The following is a 24,561-nucleotide window of genomic DNA, read 5'->3' as shown; positions in this document are numbered from 1 at the left end:
GACTGATGGCTGATCAACTGACAACTGGTCGATTGACGACTGGCCCACTGACAGCTATGTTTGCATGTGGTAGCTTGTTCTGACAAGTCCATATTGTTTTTTCTAGTTCTCTGTGATGATATTCAGGCTCTGTGGTATAGAAGTTGGAATAGAAACTGTTGAAAAAGACATCGTAGCCAAGGTGGCTCTCAGGTCTCTCACCAGTGAGGACAAGGGCAATGTCTACTACGACGACTTTCAAGCACAGCAAATTTCAGGTTACAACCATTAGCAGTCTTTATTTCTGTTGCTAAAATACACAATATTGATGTTGTTTCTAAAAGGATGGTCTTAGGTCAGTAGAATCTAAATCATAACATGTATACCCTAGGACACTTATGTATTCGCGGCATCTAACTTTCGCGTTTTCGCGGTGTCATCCTCTCGTGAAAATTTAATGAGCGAAACTAAACTATCATAATGAACGAGCGAAAACGCGAAGTTAAATAGCTTTGTTCATTGATATCCACAATAAAATCGTCATATTAGAAATGCAGGCAAATTTCGTCTGTGGTTGGGATCAATGGGAAATTTCTGGTAAACTCATTATAGCTAATACACCGACTGAGCAGCATGGCAAAGCAAATTAAGATTATATCAGTTTAGTCACCGAATTTGTAACTGATGAAGATGAAAGTCTGGTAGGTGAAGTCATAAAATTGCAGAATAATTATTGTAGTGATGAATTTTATTACCAACCAAAAACAATATCAACCCTCATCAGGTCCAGCCACATTATCTCTTCCACTGCCAGCCATGTACAAATTCACTACCGGCCTAGTGCCAGTCATTTTACCGAAATTGCCGATATTGCTTCATGATATGTATACAGCTTTTTTCAAGTTTTACTTTAATTGTCTGTATAATCACGAAAATCTAAATTGGCTATTATTTCATCAACAACTAATTACCTGTTTTATGACTCGCGAGGGATAGTTAATGAATTCACAGTAAAATGTTCGTTTTTAGATTAGAAATTCTCAAACAAAAGTTTAAAATTGCTTCGTTGTTTTAGGCTGATTTTATAGAGAAATCTTCGGACAACACAGTCAATTTCATAATACACTTAAAGACTGTGGGTTATGTGGTCAACAAATAATAAAATCAGGTTACCAGACAATTGCTGAGAAAGTCCAAAAATGCGTTTATGGCAGTGGCCCCTAGAAAACGCGTAAATGCGTTTATGGCAGCGTAAGGGTTATACAGTTTTGGTTGTGAAGTTGGTTGTTACCTATCTATTTTCTTCTTCTTGGGATTCGAGTGTGAAAGTCATGGCGGGAGGGACCTAGGCATCATTGATAGTTTAAGAAACAAATGGCAGCAAGTGATCAAATTGAATTGCCGATCTCACCCACACATTTCAACCTTTGGTTTACAAATACGAACTAGTCCCAAATTGAATTTTTTTCTTATTAGCAAACTGGACCTGAGGAATGTAATCTGCTTTTTCCACTGCATTTATTTTCACATCACTATATTTTCGCACTCATCAGAGCTGCAAAATTAAGTTGCAGCGAAATATTATTTTGTGTGCTACTCACGAAACTAAATACTAGCGAAATATAAGTGTCCTAGGGTATGCTGTTTGGCACTCGCATTAAGCACTCGATGTTTTGGTTGTGAACTTTGAACTCTAGTAGTTCACAATCATAGAAAGGTTACAGGTATTCAACACTAACAGTTCATCATCCCACGACCAAACACGAGCGAAGCCAGTGTGTTTGGGAGCTTTATGATAAGTGCATATGTGCACACAACTCCCGAAAAGTATCCACCAACAGCCATACCTAAACCCTTTTACCGAAATCTCATCAAAAAATTTAACCATTTTTCTTTGGACTCATTCAAGTATAATAATGATGCAAAACACCTATACACCAATTTAAATATGTTACCAAGTGTTTGAAAATTGTCGACAATATCCTAAAACTTACCCATCTGATCGGATGATACATAAATAGAAAGATTCATTTGGCCTAAAGTCGCCATTAAAACCTGACAAGCCTTTTTAATCAAAATTAAGACTGGCCAGCAAAGCGCCTATGAAGCCGTGTGACAGATAGTAGAAAAACGTGCACATTTCACCAGTCTATGGCATTGTCCAATTGCCGAAGGTTTCTGTAATAAACGTAGATCGTTTGTTTTACCTTCAGTAAATCGTAACATTATGACATTGCAATATTGATTTACAGGTACGAAAATGTGGTACACAGTTTATCAGCCTATGCTTTTTTGTCCAATTACCGAAGGTTTCATTAAATTATCTAGAGCATTAGCCAAATTTCTTTACATCTCATGTACAAGCTAGGGTCGAACTACATTGCCCCCTTTATGACAAGAACATCTCTTTATTTTGCTCCAGTTTGCAAAAAACTTCCAGACACACGTGAATGCTAATGCTTGCTTTCTGTTACAGATCGCTGTCAAAACCATTCTACATTCAACACAACCAACTTTCAAACTGTATATTACACAGCAGCTTGCCATTTTACTTCTAATATTGCATTTCTCCTATTGCAGGGGAGAAATATCAACATATAATCTTTTTCTTTCATTATTGCTGTTTGTTGTACATAGTAACGCCCAGTACATTACAGCTACCATTGCAGTTCTCCTATTGCACTGCAGTGCCATTTGACTGTTAATATTGCATTTCTCAACCATCAGTACCCTTTCTTTTTTCCATCATCACTTTGGTCGTGGGCTGTATGACAGGGAAATTTCTAGTCTATTACAGGTATAGATAGGTTACAGGGATTGAGTACTAGTGGTTTATCAACCATAGAAAGGTTGTAGGTATTGAGTACTAATGGTTCACCAACCATAGATAATTTACAGGTATTGAGTACTAATGGTTCACTAACCATAGATAGGTTACAGGTATTGAGCACTAATGGTTCATTAACCATAGATAGGTTACAAGTATTGAGTACTAATGGTTCACCAACCGTAGAAAGGTTACAGGTATTGAGTACTAACAGTTCATCAACCATAGAAAGGTTACAGGTATTGAGTACTAACAGTTCATCAACCATAGAAAGGTTAAAGGTATTGAGCACTCACAGATTGTTATAAACAATCACGTTTTCATGATAGAGTGGTTATTTAAATTTTGTTGAAAGCTTATACAAATCTAGTTATTAAGTTTAATTTATAGACATGAATTGCTATATGCCGGAAAGCAAGGAAGAGTATCCAATCAGAGTGAGATTCTGTCAAGGCCCTGCTGCAGCAGATCTGGCTACCGGAGCTTCAGATCTTGGCTTTGCCCATATTAAAGTTTCTGACTACAAGCTGTCCTTCCTCTCATCAACCATTGACAAGCTCGGACCTTTGTTTAAGGATGAGAAAGTTAATAAATCGATGCCGCTTCTAATAGAGGTTGCTAACTTTGACCTTGAGTTGAAGGTATGTACTCTGGTGTGATGAAGTCTTACTCCTCTGCGCTTGTTACCTAATCTTCTTTTCTAAACCAGAGCTACTTTCTGTCTCACTTGCCACTTTTTACGTGCGTAGGATGATTCACCACCAGCCTATTTAACAGAGTCTCCTAGTGTGCCAATCTGTCTGCATGTTCACAAAGTCTCCCTTCTCAGGAGCATTGATGGCATCTTCACTGTGCAAGGTAGGCATTACCTGCTGTAATTAGTTTAGTTAGGCGGTTTAAGTAAAATTTGCTTGTCCATTGTCATAGAGATAATGCTGGATAATCTGGCATATCAATATGCTCCGAATATACTCGCATGAAATAGAATGCATTTAGCTATCTATATACTTATAAAACTCTAATCATCCTGTTATCGTGATTGACACCAATGCACTGAATAAATAACCTCGGGAGTCACAAACTGCTTCATAACACATTGCTATTTATGGGAATCAGACTCATAACATTCAGCCTAGAATACCGACACGACACCCTACCAACTGCACCTATCCGACTGCCACTCAGTTTTGTACAATAATATTAATTATAACTTTTACTATAATAAGAGTGATGTTTCACGACGTTAAAAATTTTTGCTTGAGGGAAGAGTTCTAAGAGCAGACTGCCAGAGCTCCGTGTGGCATTCTTTTCTAAGAAAGAATATAAAAGGATTTATATCATTTTATCTATCTTTTATTTATTCTGATCTTGTAAATTTGGTTGAAACTGTCAAACTGAAGAAATGATATACAGTGCACCTTCAGGATACGATATTATTCCGTTCTAGGGTTGGTATCGTATAGGAAAATAATCATATGGAGGGTATAACAACCATAGTAGTTATATAATGCAAATTTCCCCTGGTAAAAATCATCAAAATTTTATACAAGTGCTGTACATATTAAAAACTAGTAACAAAATAGTATGTTAACCTTAGTAACTATAGTTATCTTCAGTAACTTAAGTATATTTAGTGTATTTATTGGTTATGATCTGCATTAAAATGTAACGGAGCAATATGCTATGTACAATACGTACCGTAGGAAGTTCTTACCTTCAAGACAGACGTACGTATAACATAAACTTTGAATTTGCTTTGAATAAGTTTACCTTACTAAACACACACTTAAAGCTAAGTTTAGTATATATTTTTAACTATTTTACTGAATTTCAACTTTTTATCACTAAAATTTTATCACCTATCAATTTCTGGCTTCACTTTCAATATAATTTTAGCCGGTTTTATTAAAACCTTTTCAACCTAACTCGGCAAAAAGGCCTGAACAATGCTGTTTTCGTAATGAAATAGATTTTTGTTGGTAGGCTAAGAGAAGTTCCATTTACCTTCTGATTGAAGGGATCGCCACTCCAACTTTGCTACTGGTTTTAAAGGTTGACTTGCAACAAAATTCACATTACAGTTATTTGATATCAACAGATTTGCCATATCTTACTTTGCTGCGTTGAAGGTGCAAAATATGTGGAAATGTGATTACAAGCTCTTAAGGCTAAAATACGAACAGTTAATCACAGCCATCACGAAAACGCCGTAGATTGGAATTCATTTCCAAAACGGCTCAAATGGGACATAGTTGAACAAGATAGCTTCTGTTTACACTTTCATGACACCTCATTCGTCAAAATATTTTCACAAGTATACTTCACGCATTTAATACAGCCATGTCTATTGTCCTTATGTGTCTGTTTCATCATAACTGCAAAGCTGTCATTTGAGCACTGATCTCTCAAAACCTACTGTAGAAAATTCATTTAATTTTTTAACCTTAGCTCGAAGGAGTGCATATCATCCTCTGATGAACGTAAGAAGCCTGTTGGTCACCTGCGATAGTTGAAAGATGCTGCAGAAACTGTTCGCGCGGTTTGGCGGAAACTGGGTCACAAGATCAGGCTCTTACGACTAGATGATTAGATCAAGCTGAGTCAATACTGTGAAGTAGCGAGCATCTATATTTGATACGGGCTTTCTGGTAGAACCCAAAGTGTTTGTCATAAACAAGTACTACGAGACGTTCTATATCGAGCCTTTTATTTGCGTTTAATTTCATGGGATAACTTCACGTGTCAAAACAATAACCAAACTGTTGGAGTACATCAGCCAAATAAAGAGATTCCAAACTATGGCGTTTTTGTGATGGCGGTGATTAACTGTTCGTTTTTTAACTTTTAAGAGCCTGTAATCACATTTCCACATATTTTGCACCTACAACACAGCAGAGTAAGACATGGTGTACATTTTGATACTAAATACCTGTAATGTGAATTTTGTTGCAAGTAAACCTTTAAAAGAAAAATATTACTGTTTTACACACGAGAATTGCTGAACTGAAAGAAATCGGTCATCGTGTATCTTTTCCGTCTAACATGGTGGTAGTAGATTGTTTCACTTGACTACGGTTGAGCAAATATCTAAGGTTTATCTATGAGCAACATTTGGGCACATGGTTAAATAGCAACAGTTAAATGTTGTCTTGCAGAGTTTGGTGATCCCCGCACGTGTCATATACACATACCGGTACATAGCATAGAACACACCGCTGCATGTTATAGCACACTGTCGTGCAAGTCATATCATACACACCGGTACATAGCACAGAACACACTGTTGCATATCATGCCACACCCTGGTACATGCTATATACACACAACGATACACAGCATAGAACGCACCTTTGCATGTCATTGCACACTTTTGTGCAAATAACATCATACACACCGGTACATAGCATAGAACACACTGTTACATATAGTTGCGCGCTGATACATGGCATATACACGCACCAGCGCACGACATAGAACACACTTGCATGTAATTGCACACTTTCATGCAAGTAATATCATATACACTGGTACATAGCACAGAACACACTGTTATGCATCATACCTCATCTTGGTGCATGCCATATATATACACAGGCTCGTACATAGCACACATCTATCCATATCACATTCACACATTGGTACATGTTAGAGCATAGTACACCTTGATGCGTATCACAGCATAGTCTCACTGATTCATGTTATTTATTAGAACACAGAGGTACATGTTCTTTCATGTATATAGTACATATCGTGTTCCTTGAAAGGTGACACTTTGTTGGGAGGTAGTAGCACTGCCCTTAAGGTACGTACTGTTAGCCAGTCCAGTAAGTCAACAGACATGACTGGCATGGAGAAAGTGGCACCAAAAGACAGGCAATGTGTTCAGAGAGCAGGCAGCAGTGCCCAACTCTTAGAGGAGATGAGATACCTGCAAGATGAGAACAAAGCTTTAAAAGAACAAGTGAGTTGTTCTATGTGTCTCAGTCTATGCATTCCTGCCGGGCTTCATTTTTTATAAAACGATTTTAGTATGTACGGTGTGCTAAAGGCACCTGTTTTGTTCTGCAGATGTCATCTTCAATCAAACAGGTTTGCTCAAGTTGAGTTATTAAGCTCCTTTACTTCACTGTTCCTCGCTATTCTCTACCTTCAAGTTGCGCACATGCACCAGCGCTAGAACATCCAGTTACTTTAATCCGGCCCAACATCACGATTTGTTCTACATACTATTTAGCTCGTGCAGCTTTCAGTAAAATACCGATCAGGGAGACTACTTTTTACACTCTGGCTGTATTTTTAGCCATGGATCACGCTGTGATTAATTTTTTATTTACATGCATTCTACTCTGGTAAAATCTATCTTGAGATGTTTTAATATTGAGGTAACCTGGTTCTTGGACAAGTCCGTGTTAAATTTTGTCTCTATGCTAACTGTTGCCATACTTCTTTGCTTTAGTTTGTTGAAGCTCTGTATTACACTTCTTAGTTGCATACACAAATCTTTAAGTTATCGTAAAAATGGTACGAGCCAAATCCATCATACCATTATTTTTATTCTGTAAAAAATTTCTGTGATTTCAAACCAGACGTTTCTTAGCCATCCAACCAACTTCGACACTGCGTGTGAGAGTGGAGATGGACCTACATGATAGCGTATGTTTCTTCCTTCTTGTTTGATAGTAGGATTGTATGCATGTACATGCATATGTATTCTGTGTAGCCACTTTGAGGCTACAGATAAAGTTGATAAGCATGTCTCTTCCTAGGATCATGAATGGCTAAGTAGCTTTATAAGATCACTCGCTAGAGGAAAATTATTCTAAGGATTGTCTACATGTCTTGGTTCCCAAAGAAATATTCACTGACTGAAAACTTCATAATTTTATCGAAAAATACGCCATGCTTCATGCTATTGGATTAATGTTTAGAGATATTCATCTTGGAAGTGCTCGATAATTAATCGTAAAAAGCGGGTATGGAAAAAACAATTTGACAATAAATAATTGGTTGGGCTCGATGACAACTACTCCACAAGTGAAACCGTGGGAAGGCTTATGGGTCATGGTTGTTTTGTTACGTTCTGTTCGATGACGTGAGTATGAGTATTATTGGTACTAATTGCTAGATACTCCGGCTGAATGAGAAGCTAATAGAGAAGGACCATGCCGAGTTTGAGAGAGGAGAAAGGTCTGATATTCAAGCAAACTTCGAGCTTCACAAAGATCTCGAGTTTTACAAAAAAGAAACTAAGAATCTTCGCAGCAAGGTGAACATATTTCATTTGTACTTTTTCACAAATCTCAAAAATCTCCCTATTTCAGTTGAAGTTGCTGTTAGGAACTAATGGCTAGATTTCTACATCAAATGTTTATATCGATCATGTGTAATCGCACTCTGTTGTTATCCTCATCACGTTGGACAGGAATTTGCTAATCATGTACGCTTCCTTAAACCACTCGTTGTAATTAGTGTTGTACATGTGTACTGTTTACTGATGCATCTAAGTTTGTCTCTCAGATAGATGCAACTATGGTATGAAAGTTCAACTCGTCTGTGTTTGCTTACAGGAGTAATAATTGAGTGGAGTAGGTGAAACCAGCGCTTACGCACTGCACCTAGTGCTTGATCAACCCTTAACATCATCCGTTTGCTTTCTGTTTTACTCTCTTAGCTCATATCACATTCTTTGAATACGCACTAAAATGTTCCTAATAACAAATACTATTAGAAGTTTAGATAATTCCTCACCATATTTTATTCAAAGGTATATACGTACATATGTAAATAAATATATATACAAATATGTAAATAAATACATGTATATCTATAAATATACAAAAATAATTTCTCAAGTTATCACCTTATGAGGGCAGATCTATATCTGCTTGAAGCAAACTATAGTGATTGATTAACAGTTAAGTGCTCCTTACATTTTATATATATACTGTAAATATATATATAAATACTGTAAATACATATATATTTAAATATATTTAAATTGTCTATATTTTTATTTATAGTCTATATATTTAAATTGAATATTTCAACTAGAGAAGTTCTCTTTTATTTTGGTTAAATATCAGAAAGTTGAAGGAAATATTATTTCCTTTAACTTTTATTCTGGTAACTAAGCCGAGTTTATATTGATTGCTGTTGGCACATAAAAGATGTATGATACAGATAGCAATGTTTGGCCGGGTCAAATATTGATGTCTGCGGCATACATCCTCTACACATGTGCGCCAATAAGACGTTTTGTTTTAGTAAGCCTTCATATTGCTATTCAGTTAGACAGCACCTGCTGAAAAACCTTATTTTCATGTGTATTATTTTTTTTCGTTGCAGCCATTTTGCGCATGTAAACAACGAGCAGTGTTAACTCAACTGCAGATGCTGTGAATACGAAATGTAAATGTTGATCAGTTTATCAAGATAGCTGAATCGTTGGGAATTTAATAAAACAATACTAGTTAAATAAGAATTGATAATTGTCAGTAGTATTATCAAAACTACTTGATCAAATTAGTAAAAAGAATGATTAAGTATGTCAGGTACAATTGATCAAGTCTTCCTCAAGCGTACCTCGAAAATCAGCACAGTAAATGCTATAAACGTGGTAGTTCAGATTTCTATTTTAGCCTTACACTTACCTTATTCTTAGCAACTCTTAGCATTCAAGAGATAATTCTTAATAAAACTATAAGGTTACTGTTACTGCAAGCCAAGCTTAGGCTCCTGGTGGCTTTTGTAGCATTATAGTGCATACTTATAGTGCATAGTTATAGTGCATAATTATAGTGCATAATTATAGTGCATACTTATAGTGCATAATTATAGTGCATATTATGGTGCATACTTATAGTGCATAATTATAGTGCATATTATGGTGCATAATTATAGTGCATACTTATAGTGCATAATTATAGTGCATACTTATAGTGCATAATTATAGTGCATATTATGGTGCATACTTATAGTGCATAATTATAGTGCATATTATGGTGCATAATTATAGTGCATACTTATAGTGCATAATTATAGTGCATATTATGGTGCATAATTATAGTGCATACTTATAGTGCATAATTATAGTGCATATTATGGTGTATAATTTCATTCATATTTTTACTTATTGCTTTAAGACATAGATCATGGCTTCTCTTCACAAGTTTTCGATTCTCGCACCATGAATATTCCTTGCATAGCCTCAAATCCTGTAATGTTGTTTTCCTGCATGCTGCATGAATTGCTCTGATGGCTATACTTGATTGATTTTAGTGATTCAAGTTTTTTTTCCATCAAATTATGAAATGCTCTTATTGCAATACATTCACTATTCAAGCTAAACAATTTTTAAGCATTGAAAGCTGAATGTACATGTACCTGTCACGATTACCAAATTGTATGTTGCCCATAAAAAAATTTTAGTTTAGAATTGTCTGTTTACCAGCTACTGAACATGCAAAAGTTCACACAACTCCGATCTGTAGCTTTTCATTGTTCTCCTCCAGTCCTGTTAATAAGATGTATAAGCGGTCCTGGAGAATTGCAGGCATTTTCTGCTCAGCTCTAAAACTTCACGTATTTCTGCATTGTTTGCGGACGTATTTGGCTGACTTGTATATAAAGTAAAATGTGAATTGACTTCTTTCTTTACACAAATCTTTGTTCTATTTTATGGTGGACTATGGTCAGTCTTCTTATCTCAAAGTACATAAATGCACGCGTTTACCCTACTTTTTGTGTTTGTTTTTATTAAATTGATATTTAAATATTGTTATTTCATTTGCATTTGTTGTTTTCTTCTCAGGTCGTTTCTGATGGATACACTATTGATGGTCTGCAGTCCGCCAAAGAATGTCTTTTAGAGACGATACAGCTACTCAAGGAAGAGCTGGACCGGAGTCAGCAATCAGCTGGGAAGCGCAGCTCTTAACTTTATGAATTACTATTTTTTCTTACATCAATGCAAAAAAATATTTAAGAATGTTTGATATGTGAATGGTTGGGGAATTTTTAGTTGTAGCTTGTGATAAATCTCAGACAGCCTGCCCAAATTCTGTTTTAGCCAATTGTGATCTTCCATGTTGTCTAACCATTAGTCAATTTACATTTGTTTCAGCCTAGCAAAGTAATGTTGTGCTCAGATATCAATGGTATTACTATTTTTTTATTTCATCATATCCTGTGGGTCAACAATGCGCAATGTTTTATATTTCTACACGGTGCTGAATAATTTTATTAGAGTGTTATTTGTCACGATGTTAAATATTTATTGACTAAGATGAGGAAAACAATAAATGGGATTACAATAAAACAACAGACTGTCTGTATTTTAGTAGCTTGTATAGATTCAAAGTTAGTAGAGGATGATATCTGTACACTGGTAGAAAGCAGGAGGTGCTGCCGGATTGTTTGTCTTGTAGACCACCTAGGGAAAGTGAAATCATACATTAGGATTATATAAATTACATGGATATATTAGATTTATCTGAAGAGTTATGAGAGAATTGATTAGGCGTTGGCAGACACCTTCATTCTGTATTATATGAAATATTATTCTTAAGATTAGTACCATCAAAGACAATCATCCATCAATTAGTACCTCATGTGATGACTAGCAAATATCATGAGGTAGAAATGTATCCCAAGTCATGCCATAGCTCATCAACAGCTTCATGATATTATTATGAAAACTTATCAGTAGCGTACTATGCCTTTCCCTGTCCAATACTCTGCTTTATCCAACAACAATTTTTAAAAAACCGACATACATGTATAATTGTCAAACTATAGAAAATGGATTTGAATACCATGTAAAGAATTGGATAAAATATGTTTAAAACATTCTAATTAATACTGCACAACAATTTCACAACTTTCTTTTGCCCAGTCTTGTGCTGGAGTCATACTTGCTAGAAGTAAATCAAAGTACATGTATTTATAAACAAAATAATAAATACATGGGACTTGAACTAATATTGAGAAGTCATGTTACAAATAGGAAAAGATAAACACTTATCTAGTTTAGATAAAAACAAAAACTAATCTTTTCAACATACCTGCATAATATTGTGAGGCTTTCCCTTAGCGAGTTTAGGAAGAGTAACTTCCTGAATATACAGGTGAAGACTTGGCTCTCCCATATCTGGTATCTTCATTGCCTCTTCAAATGTCTGTCCTTCATCTGAACTGAAGCTTATTGAGAAATAACCCTGTAATTAGTAAGTATGTACATTTACATGTAAATGAATGAAATGTAAATGAATGTATGTAAATGAATGAAATTCTTTCACGGTAACTCCATAGGTTAATACCAAATGCCAAGCAAGACCAATATTAGGTTTAGTATTCTGTAGGCACATCATGTATTCTACATATTATTTGATACATAAAAACCTTGAGAAATGTGACACATAAAAATTGCCTAGACATAAACAATTTCAAGTTCAATTTCTGCTTTTTTAATAAAGCTATCAGACATAAAAAACTTGGGTTAAATAAATACAAAGAATGAGCAAGATGGACAGCCACTTGTATAAGATGGACTAATTGTTGCTATGGTTATGTTATACATGTACATACTGGAGTAGCTTGTGTGTAGTGGTCCAAATTCTTCTGAAAGATCACTGTGTAGTTACTTTCACGCCTACAAAATATACATATACAGGTATATATATACAGGTATATATATATACAGATGTATATATATATACAAATGTATATATATATACATATATATATATATATACATATATATATATATATATATACATATATATGTATATACATATATACATGAGGTACTAATTGATGGATGATTGTCTTTGATGGTACTAATCTTAAGAATAATATTTCATATAATACAGAATGAAGGTGTCTGTCAACCCCTAATCAATTCTCTCATAACATATATATACAGATGTATATATATATATACAAATGTATATATATACATATATATATATACATATATATATACATATATATACATCTGTATATATATATCAGATATACCATCAAAGACAATCATCCATCAATTAGTACCTCGTGTAAATATGTATATACATATATATATGTATATATATATATATATATATATATATATATATATATATATATATATATATATATACATATATATATGAGGTACTAATTGATGGATGATTGTCTTTGATGGTACTAATCTTAAGAATAATATTTCATATAATACAGAATAAAGGTGTCTGTCAACCCCTAATCAATTCTCTCATTACATATATATACAGATGTATATATATATATATATATATACAGATATGTATATATATACAGCAGGCTGTTTTACAAGTTGTGCACTTTGGCGTGGTGCTAAACAAATCCTTTAAGGCCGTGGTGTAAGCTGCTTGACATGTTTAAGTCATGCCTCTCATAAAACTCCAGGCTCTACTGATTAATTTTAACCAAAAAGAAAAAGATGGTTATAATCAGAATGAGTACATATATATAATTGTCCACTCCACATCCAATATGACTTTATATTATGTAGTAATTGCAATAATAATAAGTAACAAAACTAATGAAACCTGTCAAAAAGCATAATATAATTTTTTTGATAATATTTAAACAATTTTTAAAAATGTCAGTTTTTACAAGAATAATGGTGTATTGGAAATTATTAGGCCTAAATGTGAGTATAAGATATTTCCTATGGGCAAGGATATAAAAAATCAAAATAAACTGGATATTGCAAGTACACGATATTGCAAGTATGTCACAAACATTAATAAAATGCTAATAGACAAACATAGCATTACAAATACTCCAATAAACTTGACAGCTCAGGGATTTGTGGCTGAGGAAGGTACGGTCATGATCCTGACTTGTAGCAAATAAAAGAGAAATGGTAAAATTTTTTTGTTAATTATTGTGCTTAAAACTGCACTGTTATTAGATATTGCACAAATTTGTCATTTGATGGTCACACCTGCTTACTGGCAGTGTTAGTTTTCTTTGCTGAGCATTTTATATTCAGACAAAACAGCACAGCGTTAAGATAAAACTTTGAAATTAGTTTATCAAAACAATTAAAAAATTTCAGCCACATAACAACTTTTATAATAGTGAAACCTTATGGATTTATTGTTTAGGTGCTAAAAGGTAGATGACTAGATAACAAAATAACTACATAGGTAAATAACTACATAGGTAAATAACTACATAGGTAAATAACTACGTAGGTAAATGGGTAATTAAGTGTATAATTAGGTAAGTAAATGATTAAGAAGAGGTAAATGACTACCGGATAATTGAGTAATAAAGATGGGGTTTGGGGTTTGGTTATTTACTATCCAGTATTTAGTATCACAACTTAGCATTAGTAGTTAGTACCTAGTACTAAGTAGTCATTGCCTAGTACTTAATACCTAGTAATAAGTACTAGGTAGGCCTAATAAGTACTAGATAGTAGCTACTAGTACAAAGTGTACTCAGTACTTCGTACTAGATGGATGACGTGATGAGAAAGCAGTAGATTGGAAGATAAAATGGTTGGTAGGAGACTAACTGGGTAGATAGCCAGGTGATCACATAACTTGACTATGAAGGTACTGGATAACTAGAGATTAATATTGCTGATATCTAGCTTATGCATTTCATTGAATTCTTTCTACAAGCCAAGATACTTGTATAGCATAAAACATTATAATTAAAACACTGGTAAAACGATGAAATTTTTAAAAAATGAACAAACTTGAGGACGAGATAGGAATCCATGTCACGGCCACCACATGGACCTGTAGTCAGTATGCAGTCGTCAGCCGCTGTAAACAAAAATGTACACATCTAGCTGCTCAACAACCTTGATTCCCCACATTTTATGTTAACCAAGTTATATAGACTCAGTCTAGCTTAGTAGTGGTAAGACTATGATTCTTATTCTTGGTTCAACTAAACCCTAGAGGTTTGGTAAGTCAGTCTCAGGGGATTGGAGGAAGACAAGACACATAAGTGGTTTCTCAAAGGAAACAGCAGAAGTCAGTGATTTGCAAGGTGACGTTTCTATGAAAATGTATGTGAAAACTTGTTGCAAGTTCACGCATTGTATTGGTTTTGTTATTTGAACACAGTGATGTTAATGCAAAGTTTATTTTGTGCACCAGTAAAACATATGTACCTGTCTTAAATAAAATAAAAACATATTTAATACTTCTACTAGCTGAATCTCAGGGTTGCACAAGTAATAATAAAGTTTTTGAACAGTAAATTTATTTATATTAAATTATCCAACATTTACCATTTTAACTTTTAAATGAAGGTGTTTGTTTATTTCTGTGTGTGCTATAAGTTTAACTGAGTATATGCTATATACACATGCACATATTTATAGCATTTTTGGGGAAGTCTGGGCACGTCTGACAGGTGTAATAAGTATGTCCATAGTTATTCCATAGTATGACAAGATGGTCGCATGGTGTAGTGATTAGCGTGCCTATTTGCAAAACCTGTGTTTCCAAGCTGAATTTCAGTAAGAAGCAGTTTGAGTGCATATTTTATAGCTATAACTGGACATAGGACAAACAAACACTTATATTTCGACATGCAGTTAAAGAAGGGTTTGGTGAAAGTATATATGAAACTAGTGGGGTTCAGTATGGCTCACAAGGTTAAGAGCCACTGTCAACCAGGAGTCATGAGAACAACCAGCTATGTTACAGCAGCGGCCTATAACTTCCTGTAGCGATATATGGCTATTTATGTTGAACAAAAACTTGACCCAAACAAATGGCAAGAGAAGGCAAAAAACAAAGCTGCATGGAAGTCACTGATAAAGCCTAACCGTAAGACAGCCATTGTCGAAACTAACGACTGCAAGAGAGAGAAAGAAGTTAAACAGTATTTTAAAAACTGCATGGCATCTGGTGTGGGCTAATCCTGAGTCAGCTGCGACTTTGCAAGAACAAGCGAAAAACCAAATAGCTCATTTTTTCAGCTTAGCGTTCTGTGGTAGAAAAATCTGGCACTTCCCTTTGCACCAATGTTGCTCAGCCATGGGAATCGTGCCAGCTGGAAATGACCTTTTCTTTTCTGGACAAATGAAATAAAAAAATGGCCACCTGGTGTAGCGCTTTAGACAGTTGAAAGACTGAAGTGCCTCATGCTTCGCTTACAGCGGTAGCAAGAGCTGTTCCTTCATCATTAAAATTCCAATCTTTTTTACAGTTTACTATAATCACATATTGTCATTTATCAGTTTCATGAATTTTCACTGCTTCCTGTTCTAGTAAGTATTTGAAGCACTGCACTTGCATGCAGAAGGAATTCTATTGATAACTAACTATATGGCTTATTACCTGGTTTGTTGATGCCTGACATGGAACCCCTTTGATGAGGATTGAGCAGGCAGATATGGGCAGAGACTGTTGCTGTACAGCATAACAGAACTAGAAAGCCGAATGCCTTGATGGGTGACGCCATATTACTTGGAGGAATCTGCCTTAAAAGTAGGAGAATTAAATGAGTGAATTCCGCAAGCAATATACTAGTACCACCTCCCGTAATTCACAACATGTATTTCAAAGCAAAAAAGTTAATGCACTAGAAAATATACTTGCAACTCAGTCATTGAGACTTGATAGTAGGATAAATCAAACTGGGTACTAACCAGCTAGTAACCGCGCGCAGGCACTAGGTACAATTGTTTACAAGCTGGATTGACGCGCTTGAATGCCTACCAAGGATAGTTGCTTTCTTTTACTCATTCACCGCTGAGCGTTTGACTATGCATTAGTTTCAGAACCAATAAAACCTTTTAGTATGATATGCAGATGTCTCAAACATTTATTGCCTAACAGCTCCATAGATTTACAGGCTAAGCGAAAATATCCTTTACTGCGCATAAATAGAATACATTTTCAACTTGGATGCCCGCAAACACCTTGAGCCAACTCAAGACTAAATATGGATGGTATATTTCTGGCTTAGTGTTAGTTGTATGACAGCAAAGCACAGATGCTTGTTGTACCAATCATGACGTTCAAAACAAAACAATTTTTACAAATTATGCTGTGCAAGTATTTTCTGACATCTGTTACCTGCAGTGAAGTCATATGTTTCTTTTGGAAGTCTGCGAAATTGTGTTTGATCCCCACTCTTGATTAAGGAGACAACGATACCACACAATAATGGAATCTAACATTCATTTATACTGTTTGGAAACATACATTCAGTCCAGTAACATACATTCACTATAGTTTGGAAGCACATCTTTGTATCATAGCTTTGTATCACAACTGCTTGATAGCATTGCATAAGCCCTTCACTCTATAGCTTTACATTGAGTCCATAGCTTTGCTTCATTAATTTACAATACATGTTTAGAACAACCAGAATTAACGCTATATAAATTATTTATAAGTAGAAGAGAGATTGCCTAAAACAATACTATCAGTACAAAATAGCTATAATATCATTACATGAAGGAGAGCCATGGCTAGGTTTGATGAGTGCATAAAGCTAAAAGGTTATTCAAAGTGACAAGCATGGCAAGTGCTTACTACTTACCAGTTAAAGCTTCGCAAAACATGTGATCCAGTTCCATGCAAGTGATCACTCGTTAGCATTGTTTGCTTATGTAAGCTTTGATGGATCACGTGGGTGCTTGTAGACTGGTTGTGAAAAGAACGGTATTAAATACTGTGGACTGTGTTATGGATGCTAGTGGCTATAATTTTCTTGAAAGCAAAAAAGAGCTTGCACAAATGTGCCATTCAGCATGACAGCAGATGCAAAATGTAGTCCTGTGCTGAAGATTTAATGCTCATCATGTGAGGCTAATCATAATATTATATTTAATATAATACATATAACGATCTATATAGATAAATCCTAGTTTGTTCGTTTGCTTAAATGCTGTGCATTTCCATAATTTTTGGCCAATTCCGTCCAAACTTCATACGCATATGCTCCGTGTCTTCCGCCGGATTGGCAAAAATATTTGGTTTTAAAACTCCATCTTGTTCCTGAAAATCAGCATTATAAAACCCAGCCGTAAGCTCTCTGAATAAAAATGAAAGGAATCCCGGGCGACACCGTGCTCTCTTCAGCTATTACATATAAATGGATGGTGAGTGAAGAGGCTCAGCTTTAATGCCTGTTAAGTCACCTCTTGTAATTAGACAACATTATTTTTATTGTGTACCACTTGATATATTTTCATAATAATCAAGCAGAAATATTTGAGTATAATTAATTTATAAATTAAGTTCATTTTTTAGATAATTGAAACGTACACACGACGACAAAATAGAAACTTTCGACTCGTAGCCTACATAAAGCAATAGATTCTTATTGAATCTTTCCACTAGAAAGTGCTAAATAAATTAATAGAACCTTCATCTTACATTGTAGCTGGTGGGGCTATATACACTCTAACAAGTGAAAGCTTGAGCTGAGTCTTTATCTGTGATAATTCTTGTAAACAATTAGTGAGCTGTTGTTTCATTCTGTTGTTTCTATTACTGAACAGACGAAAGTGTTGTTCTGAGTCTAGCTTTTCTGATGTTTATGTAGAATATAAACCAAATCATTCTCTGTTTTTACATCCATATTTAATGTTACATGATGATCAGATATCGCAGCAATCTTTGAACACTGCTTACCATTTGCAAACATCATTTCAGGTTTGTTGACCTTTTATACACAATGTTGTATGTTAGCTTTATGCTTAGCCTTTATGCTAGCTGCTTTAACAATCTTCCACCTAATACCCGTTTTCTTAACAGAGAAAAGTTTTTTAAATTATATATATCAAACTACTCATTTGATTTTGGTGGCTAAATGTTGTTCTTTTTTGTTTTGTTCTATTATTTTTGTATGGCATAGTTTGGAAAGATTTCTGTTTGAAATGAAATAAATGTGAATAAAGTAATATATATAAATACACATCTGTCTACTCTAACATCAATTGTGCAGTTTCCAAGAATATGGGTGCCAGGCTCAACGATGTCAAATAAAGATCTATACTTTAGGAGTTGCTGTCATGTGGAGCTGGAGACAAACTAATTGTGGTATTTTTATACAGCCTTATGGAGAGTTTCTTAGTAAGTTGAGAAAAAAGGAGTATATAAGGCATGCTATAAAGGAATTCATTGCCTAGCACTTTGTTTTCAAGATAACATATTATATTATATCATGGTGTATTACATTGTTATTATAATTATTACATTATAGTATAATATATTATATCATGTTGTGTTGTACTACACTATATAGTATAATATTTTATATTATTTGTTTTATCATAACATATTGCATTATATTGTAACATACTATATTAAATTATATTATGTCGCAGTTGCCAGTCGCATAGTTTGTGGTTTTGATTAGTAATTCTAGAGTATTGTAAAAACAGATTATAGTTTAAAGTATTTGGTACTGAGGCTAAAGCTTATATTCCAGCCAATGAGTGAAAGGGAAAACTATGAAGTGATATCGCAGTTTATTTGTAGTTTATAGTCAATTGGTAACTGTCTGCTTCCAGTGGGAGTTATTCATTGCTCCTTAAAATGCATTCATATTCAATGTTTGGGAGATTACATATTTCAGCTGATAACTCCTGCTTATTTAATTAGTAATATATCTGATTTGTTGTAAAATTCCTGTTTGTTCTCCTCATTCTTTGTTATTTGTTAGTGCGTTAGATGTTTGATATCACACATTTCCTGTTGAATGATTATTTATTTATGTATGATTACTAGCGGAATAATCAGCATTGCACGGGTGTTAAAAATCAGCTTATAAACAATGAGAGGTAAGGTTGTTGCCTGCCACTTGCCATTAGCCTGGCACATTGCCAATGGTTAATTTGAGTAAGCTTACTAATAAGAGCCGTGAGAACAATCATAACATTGCGTTGTGCCGTAATGGAAAGCGGCAGCGTATTTTCGTTCACACAGCGACATATATCACCTAATGAATCCATCAATCTCGCGTAAATTGGTAAGGTATTCACCTGGCAAATGGGATGTTCCGAGATCGAATCTTCTGCAATACAGCTTCTTCATTCCAAGATTTTAATAGTTATAACTGGACAAACTCACAAACTTAGAGATTAATATATATAAATGGCCAGCTGTAAATACTTTGTGAGAGCTGGTTGTTAGCAAGGATTTAGTTAACTATATCTTTACTGAAATTTTTGGTTACCAAAATTATTTGCACTTGACGTCCACCTAAGCTCACAGCAAAGACATATTATCGACGCTTGAGCTGGTGAATTTTAGTTCAGTAGCAGATAATCAATTTAAATCTGAGTCTTATCATTGTATTGCCTTTCTTTTTGCCAGATTCTCTCTCAGAAGGTCTGGCAGCTGTTCTATTGTTGGCATTGCTAAGTTATAAAATGGTTACTCTTTGTAGGGTTTTCTACAAAATGCTACAGCTGAACTTGACCAGAAGTTATTGACCTATACACGTAGTATTATCTGAGAAGGAACTGTTGGTGGACAAGGATAACCTATAATACATGTACACTCGTGTCAGTTTATTGGCTACCTAAAATTTTAGTTACGGCCTAGAAGTTAGTGGTTTATTTCCCTTCCTCTTTTTAGATAATAATATTGTTCAGCGCAAATAATGAAAAGCTCTCCTGTAATTATTGTCACTTACAAAACCAGTTATTCTAAACAATTTATTGATCAGTTATAGATATACCCACCATAGTTACAACCGTAATTATTTGACACCTGTTGTTAAATTTGTGTATTCAGAAAAACACCCACAATACTTATGCTGACAACTTCCAGAATAAAGAGCATCACCCCAGACCATTGGTAGTTTGTTGATGCAAATAACCTGTCCCTTGCCTACAGCACTCAAATTATTATAAGCCTTCTTGGTTTTTATTGTAAGGTCTGGCCAAGTTGTGTACAGTATTGTAACTGAAAGCTACATCTCAAATTTGTAGCTAGTACGGACAGGCGATTAGGGTTTGTTGCACTGTATTATTGTGGAATAAATTGGCTATCAGTTTAAAAGTATTAAATCTTTAGTGCAAACAACTGAGTGACAATAAATATTCAAGGATAAAAGATCCCCAACATCATAAAAGAATGTCGGAATCACAGACTATATCTATATATTTACTAAGAGCTTGTCACTGCATCATGCAGTAAAAAGACTATTTACAACTGTGTCAATACAAGACATACGAACTATGTACATGAAAGTGTTAAGTTATTAATCTGATGAGCTACTACGACTTTTTCTTCTCGGTGGAGTGCGTCGAGGAGATCGTTTTGATGCAGGTGACCTTGACCTACGGGGAGGTGATCTCGATCTTCGTCCACCAGGTGACCTCCGGCCAACTGGTGATCGCCTTCCTCCAGATCGAGACCTACTTCGCCGCCTCGGCGGACTCCGCCTTATTGGACTCCTACGGTGGGGGCTCCTCCGCCGGATTGGAGACCTCATGGGTGACCTGTTAATAATTGTCTGTGATGACAAAACTAGGACAAGCAACATGCTATCAACTGAATTACAAACACCTAATGAGATAACTCTACCAGAAAAAAGGTTCATGATATTCATCATATTTAACCAACTCGATATCTGGTGCTCATCTGGTAGGATAAGACCTAATGATTTGTTTGGGTGTATGCAAGATGCCAACGACCAGTGCTGTTCAGATATGATTAAATGCATTTTATACTATCACTGCTTGGACTTCTGTAAAATATTACAATGTTGAAGTAAAACCATCTAGTAATTCATGGCATAAACCTAAGTGGAATCCTACCTCCTGCCTCTGAATCTTGGTGGTGATCTGCCTCTCATCCAACCACCTCTTGGTGGGGCTCTCATCATTCTAAGTGGGCTGCGGCGGCGCTGGGGCAAAACACATTTGACCGTTATCACCTGTCCATCAATTTGACCTAAGCAAGAAAGTGAAATCAACATCATAGTCCCATAGCTGTTCTGATATCCTGAAACTCCAGCGAAGCTATAAGCCATACTAAAATACTGGGTGATGAGAAGATTCCCTACCTACCTCCATTCATATACTTTTCAGCTTTAGTCGCACTCTCCGAGTCTGCATACTCTACATAAGCATAGCCAGATATCATGTTCATCTTTCTGTCCATTGGAATTTCAGTAAATTTAATCTAAAAAGAAAACTATCATTATATTGCTTATAATCACCATAAACCTTTGCTTAAGATTTGGAAAGTGGCTCAAAACATCCAGATTATATGGGACATTTTAGAAGTGAAGCAGCTGCAAACCATGTTCTACAAATCTTTTACAATAGACTAAGCTTTTTTTGACAGGCTCTGCGAGGTACAACACATAAACCTGAACAGCAAAATTTAAAAACTGACCACTACCTAGTAACAGTGTCTATGTACAGTCTCCCCATTTGTGGATAACAAAAGAAGTCAATAGAATCTTCATTTCCCATGATTCCTCAATGTGCTCAGCTTGTTTCACCAAACAAGTGAAAGGTACAAATAAGGAACTAATAGGTTGAAATATTGACAACAAAACCACAAAAATACTAACCGTGCCATAAACCGAAAATATTTCTTGAATGTGCTCTTTGACGACATTTCTGGTAAGTTTTCCTATATGTATCTTTGTGGGTTTCAGAGGTGACGGACTTTTACGTCGCCTTCTAGGTGATCGACTAACTGACTTGAGCTTCCTGTTAGTAGGAATAAATTGCATATGTACACATAAAACTATATTTGAATCGACAGTGTTCAATAACAGTTACTATGCTGAATAGGGTATACATGATATCCTAAAACGAAACTGAACTGGCTTTGAAGAGCAACCTATGATAGAAACCGTTTGCAAAGGTCTGACAATATCAAACGAAATTGGCTTAAATTGAACTATCTCAATGTTCAACAATGCCTAATTTACACAACGTTGTTCTACAAACATTTTACTTCATAAAAACTGATTTATAACTTGAAAATAATCCAGAATGTATATGGTTAAACTACATAACCTAATTATGACTATTTACAAACATTTGATGAACATCTATAACCAATGAAGGAACTTTGACTACATGATACATTAGCATCTATAAATTTAAAGATAATCACCGTTTGTCTTTGCTAGCAGGTTTAGTACCAGCTCGTTTTTCAGATCGGCTTCTACTTCTTGATGTACTTGAACCCGAAGAACTGCTTGAAGAACCGGATCTGCTGGATCCAGATGAGCTACTTCCTGAACCACTTGAGGAACTATTTGATGATGAACCACGAGACGACTTTCCTTGTCTTTTTAAAGGCGATCGACCTCGAGATTGCTTTTTTGGTGAGCGCACTGGGCTAGGACTTTCTGAACGTCTGCAATAAAAACAATAACCGTGGAGCTCCAATTTGAGACCATCAGACACATTTCATTCTTATGTTCACATAGGAAAGCGAGGTAATAAAGATTATATAATTGAATTAAAAGCCAATGCACCACATCAAATTGCTAAAGATTCAGATAGGTGTAATTTAATATTTACATAAAGCGACAATTATCCAGGAAAATAACACAATAGCGCAGCTCATTATCTACAAAATATATTTTAATCTCGAATACATATATTGGAAACTCGATCTAAGTGGCAAAGCCACCATGACAAATAATGTAAAATTAATCTTAAAATAAAATCTCATCTACAAAAACGTCGTGCCGCTACGCATAGCGGACTACAGTGAATATCAACGCTACCTGATATTTTCCTTTTACCACTCACGTTTACACTTAATACAAATCACTACGAAATTGTGATTTCAATGTCTAAATAATCCACTTATTTAAACTATGGCAGTAAATTATTGTCAATTCAGCTACCTCCATCAAAACTGGGAGCACTACACATCGTAGTAAAAAATCTAATGAGAAAATCGTGAGACTAACGTTTTGTTTATGGCAAAAATTACAATTTTTTACTTTCCACTCGTCCATATAAAACCAACCAAACCAATTAGAGAGATGTGATCACGGACGATTACTTACACTGTCATAATTTTATCAGAACTTTATACTTTTTCTTCTAGTGACCGCCGCTCTGCGATAGTAGCTATTCCAATATCTACTTTTATGCTGTATAGAAATAACAAGTTTTGTCGCCGATTTCCTGGCGCAGCGAAATCGTCTGATATTTTCAATTCTCCAAACATTTCCGGTCTCGATTTGGTTTGCTGTCAGTTGGAGATGGGTGCTGGATAGACTTGGCGAAAACATGTCAATCCCGCAATTTCTTTACTGTTTGTCTTTCTAAACGAAATGAATCGTATTGTTAGTATATGTGAGTGAACAAAATTGCAGTGTAAGTTGTTTTGAATGTTAAAACAAATATATTATGAGAACATCCTTATTTTAAGCACTTTTTCTCCCCATTGTTGCACATAGCAATTACAATACGTACTTCCAAAATTATGTATATCGTAAAAAATTACATACTTACTCACAAGTATTCTGGAACGTCTTTGAACTTCTTTATTGTATCGTACGTTTGTTACCGTTTTTTTAATACAAGAAAATGTAAATATTGTTTGGAAAAGATAGCCTACAGTGGTGTGCATAAACTTGGAATCACATTGTTTTGTTCACTCTATATCGAATGGATCTTCCATTTGCTTTCTATTTTCCCGCCAATTATGATGCCATGCCAGATATTATATATCAATCTGATCAGCAGAAGATGTGCTTTCAAACAATGCATTGATTGATTTAACACAATCATTTCTGAGTGATTTATATTAATC

At 35.0% G+C, this 24,561-nt stretch overlaps 3 protein-coding genes across 9 annotated transcripts in view; 1 reads left to right on the top strand and 2 right to left on the bottom strand.

Annotated features, from left to right (window-relative positions):
* The window catches only part of LOC137385899 (bridge-like lipid transfer protein family member 3B), a 51,894-nt gene extending 40,972 nt beyond the window's left edge, over nt 1-10,922 (top strand). The window contains exons 20-25 of the mRNA XM_068072501.1: nt 107-257; nt 3,197-3,447; nt 3,556-3,664; nt 6,571-6,767; nt 7,932-8,072; nt 10,617-10,922. Coding sequence (XP_067928602.1) covers nt 107-257; nt 3,197-3,447; nt 3,556-3,664; nt 6,571-6,767; nt 7,932-8,072; nt 10,617-10,742 — 975 coding nt within the window. The 3' untranslated portion in view covers nt 10,743-10,922. The remainder of the gene's footprint in view (nt 1-106; nt 258-3,196; nt 3,448-3,555; nt 3,665-6,570; nt 6,768-7,931; nt 8,073-10,616) is intronic.
* Nucleotides 10,923-11,055: 133 nt separating this feature from the next.
* LOC137385900 (uncharacterized) lies at nt 11,056-17,421 on the bottom strand. Of its 7 annotated transcripts, none has more exons than XM_068072502.1 (6): nt 17,348-17,421; nt 16,138-16,280; nt 14,538-14,607; nt 12,392-12,455; nt 11,869-12,021; nt 11,056-11,237 (listed from the first exon to the last, which is right to left on the bottom strand). In XM_068072502.1, exons 1-6 carry the CDS (start codon nt 17,404-17,406, stop codon nt 11,166-11,168), a joined length of 561 nt encoding a protein of 186 aa, XP_067928603.1. In that variant the 5' UTR covers nt 17,407-17,421; the 3' UTR covers nt 11,056-11,165. The 7 variants fall into 7 exon arrangements, with proteins under 7 accessions (XP_067928603.1, XP_067928607.1, XP_067928608.1 ...); XM_068072506.1 differs by having other exon boundaries at nt 16,138-16,276; nt 17,348-17,404; XM_068072507.1 differs by lacking the exon at nt 17,348-17,421 and adding an exon at nt 16,449-16,530 and having other exon boundaries at nt 16,138-16,276.
* A 3,352-nt stretch (nt 17,422-20,773) lies between these two features.
* Nucleotides 20,774-23,882, bottom strand: LOC137406037 (RNA-binding protein with serine-rich domain 1-like). Its single transcript, XM_068092558.1, has 6 exons — nt 23,810-23,882; nt 22,900-23,145; nt 22,346-22,487; nt 21,834-21,948; nt 21,582-21,717; nt 20,774-21,263 (listed from the first exon to the last, which is right to left on the bottom strand). Exons 1-6 carry the CDS (start codon nt 23,815-23,817, stop codon nt 21,023-21,025), a joined length of 888 nt encoding a protein of 295 aa, XP_067948659.1. The 5' UTR covers nt 23,818-23,882; the 3' UTR covers nt 20,774-21,022.
* Nucleotides 23,883-24,561: the final 679 nt, after the last annotated feature.

The sequence above is a fragment of the Watersipora subatra genome, chromosome 1 (assembly GCF_963576615.1).
Source record: "Watersipora subatra chromosome 1, tzWatSuba1.1, whole genome shotgun sequence".
Taxonomy (NCBI): domain Eukaryota; kingdom Metazoa; phylum Bryozoa; class Gymnolaemata; order Cheilostomatida; family Watersiporidae; genus Watersipora; species Watersipora subatra.
The sequence above is the reverse complement of the archived record's forward strand: the minus strand, read 5'-3'. Positions and strand labels throughout refer to the sequence as shown.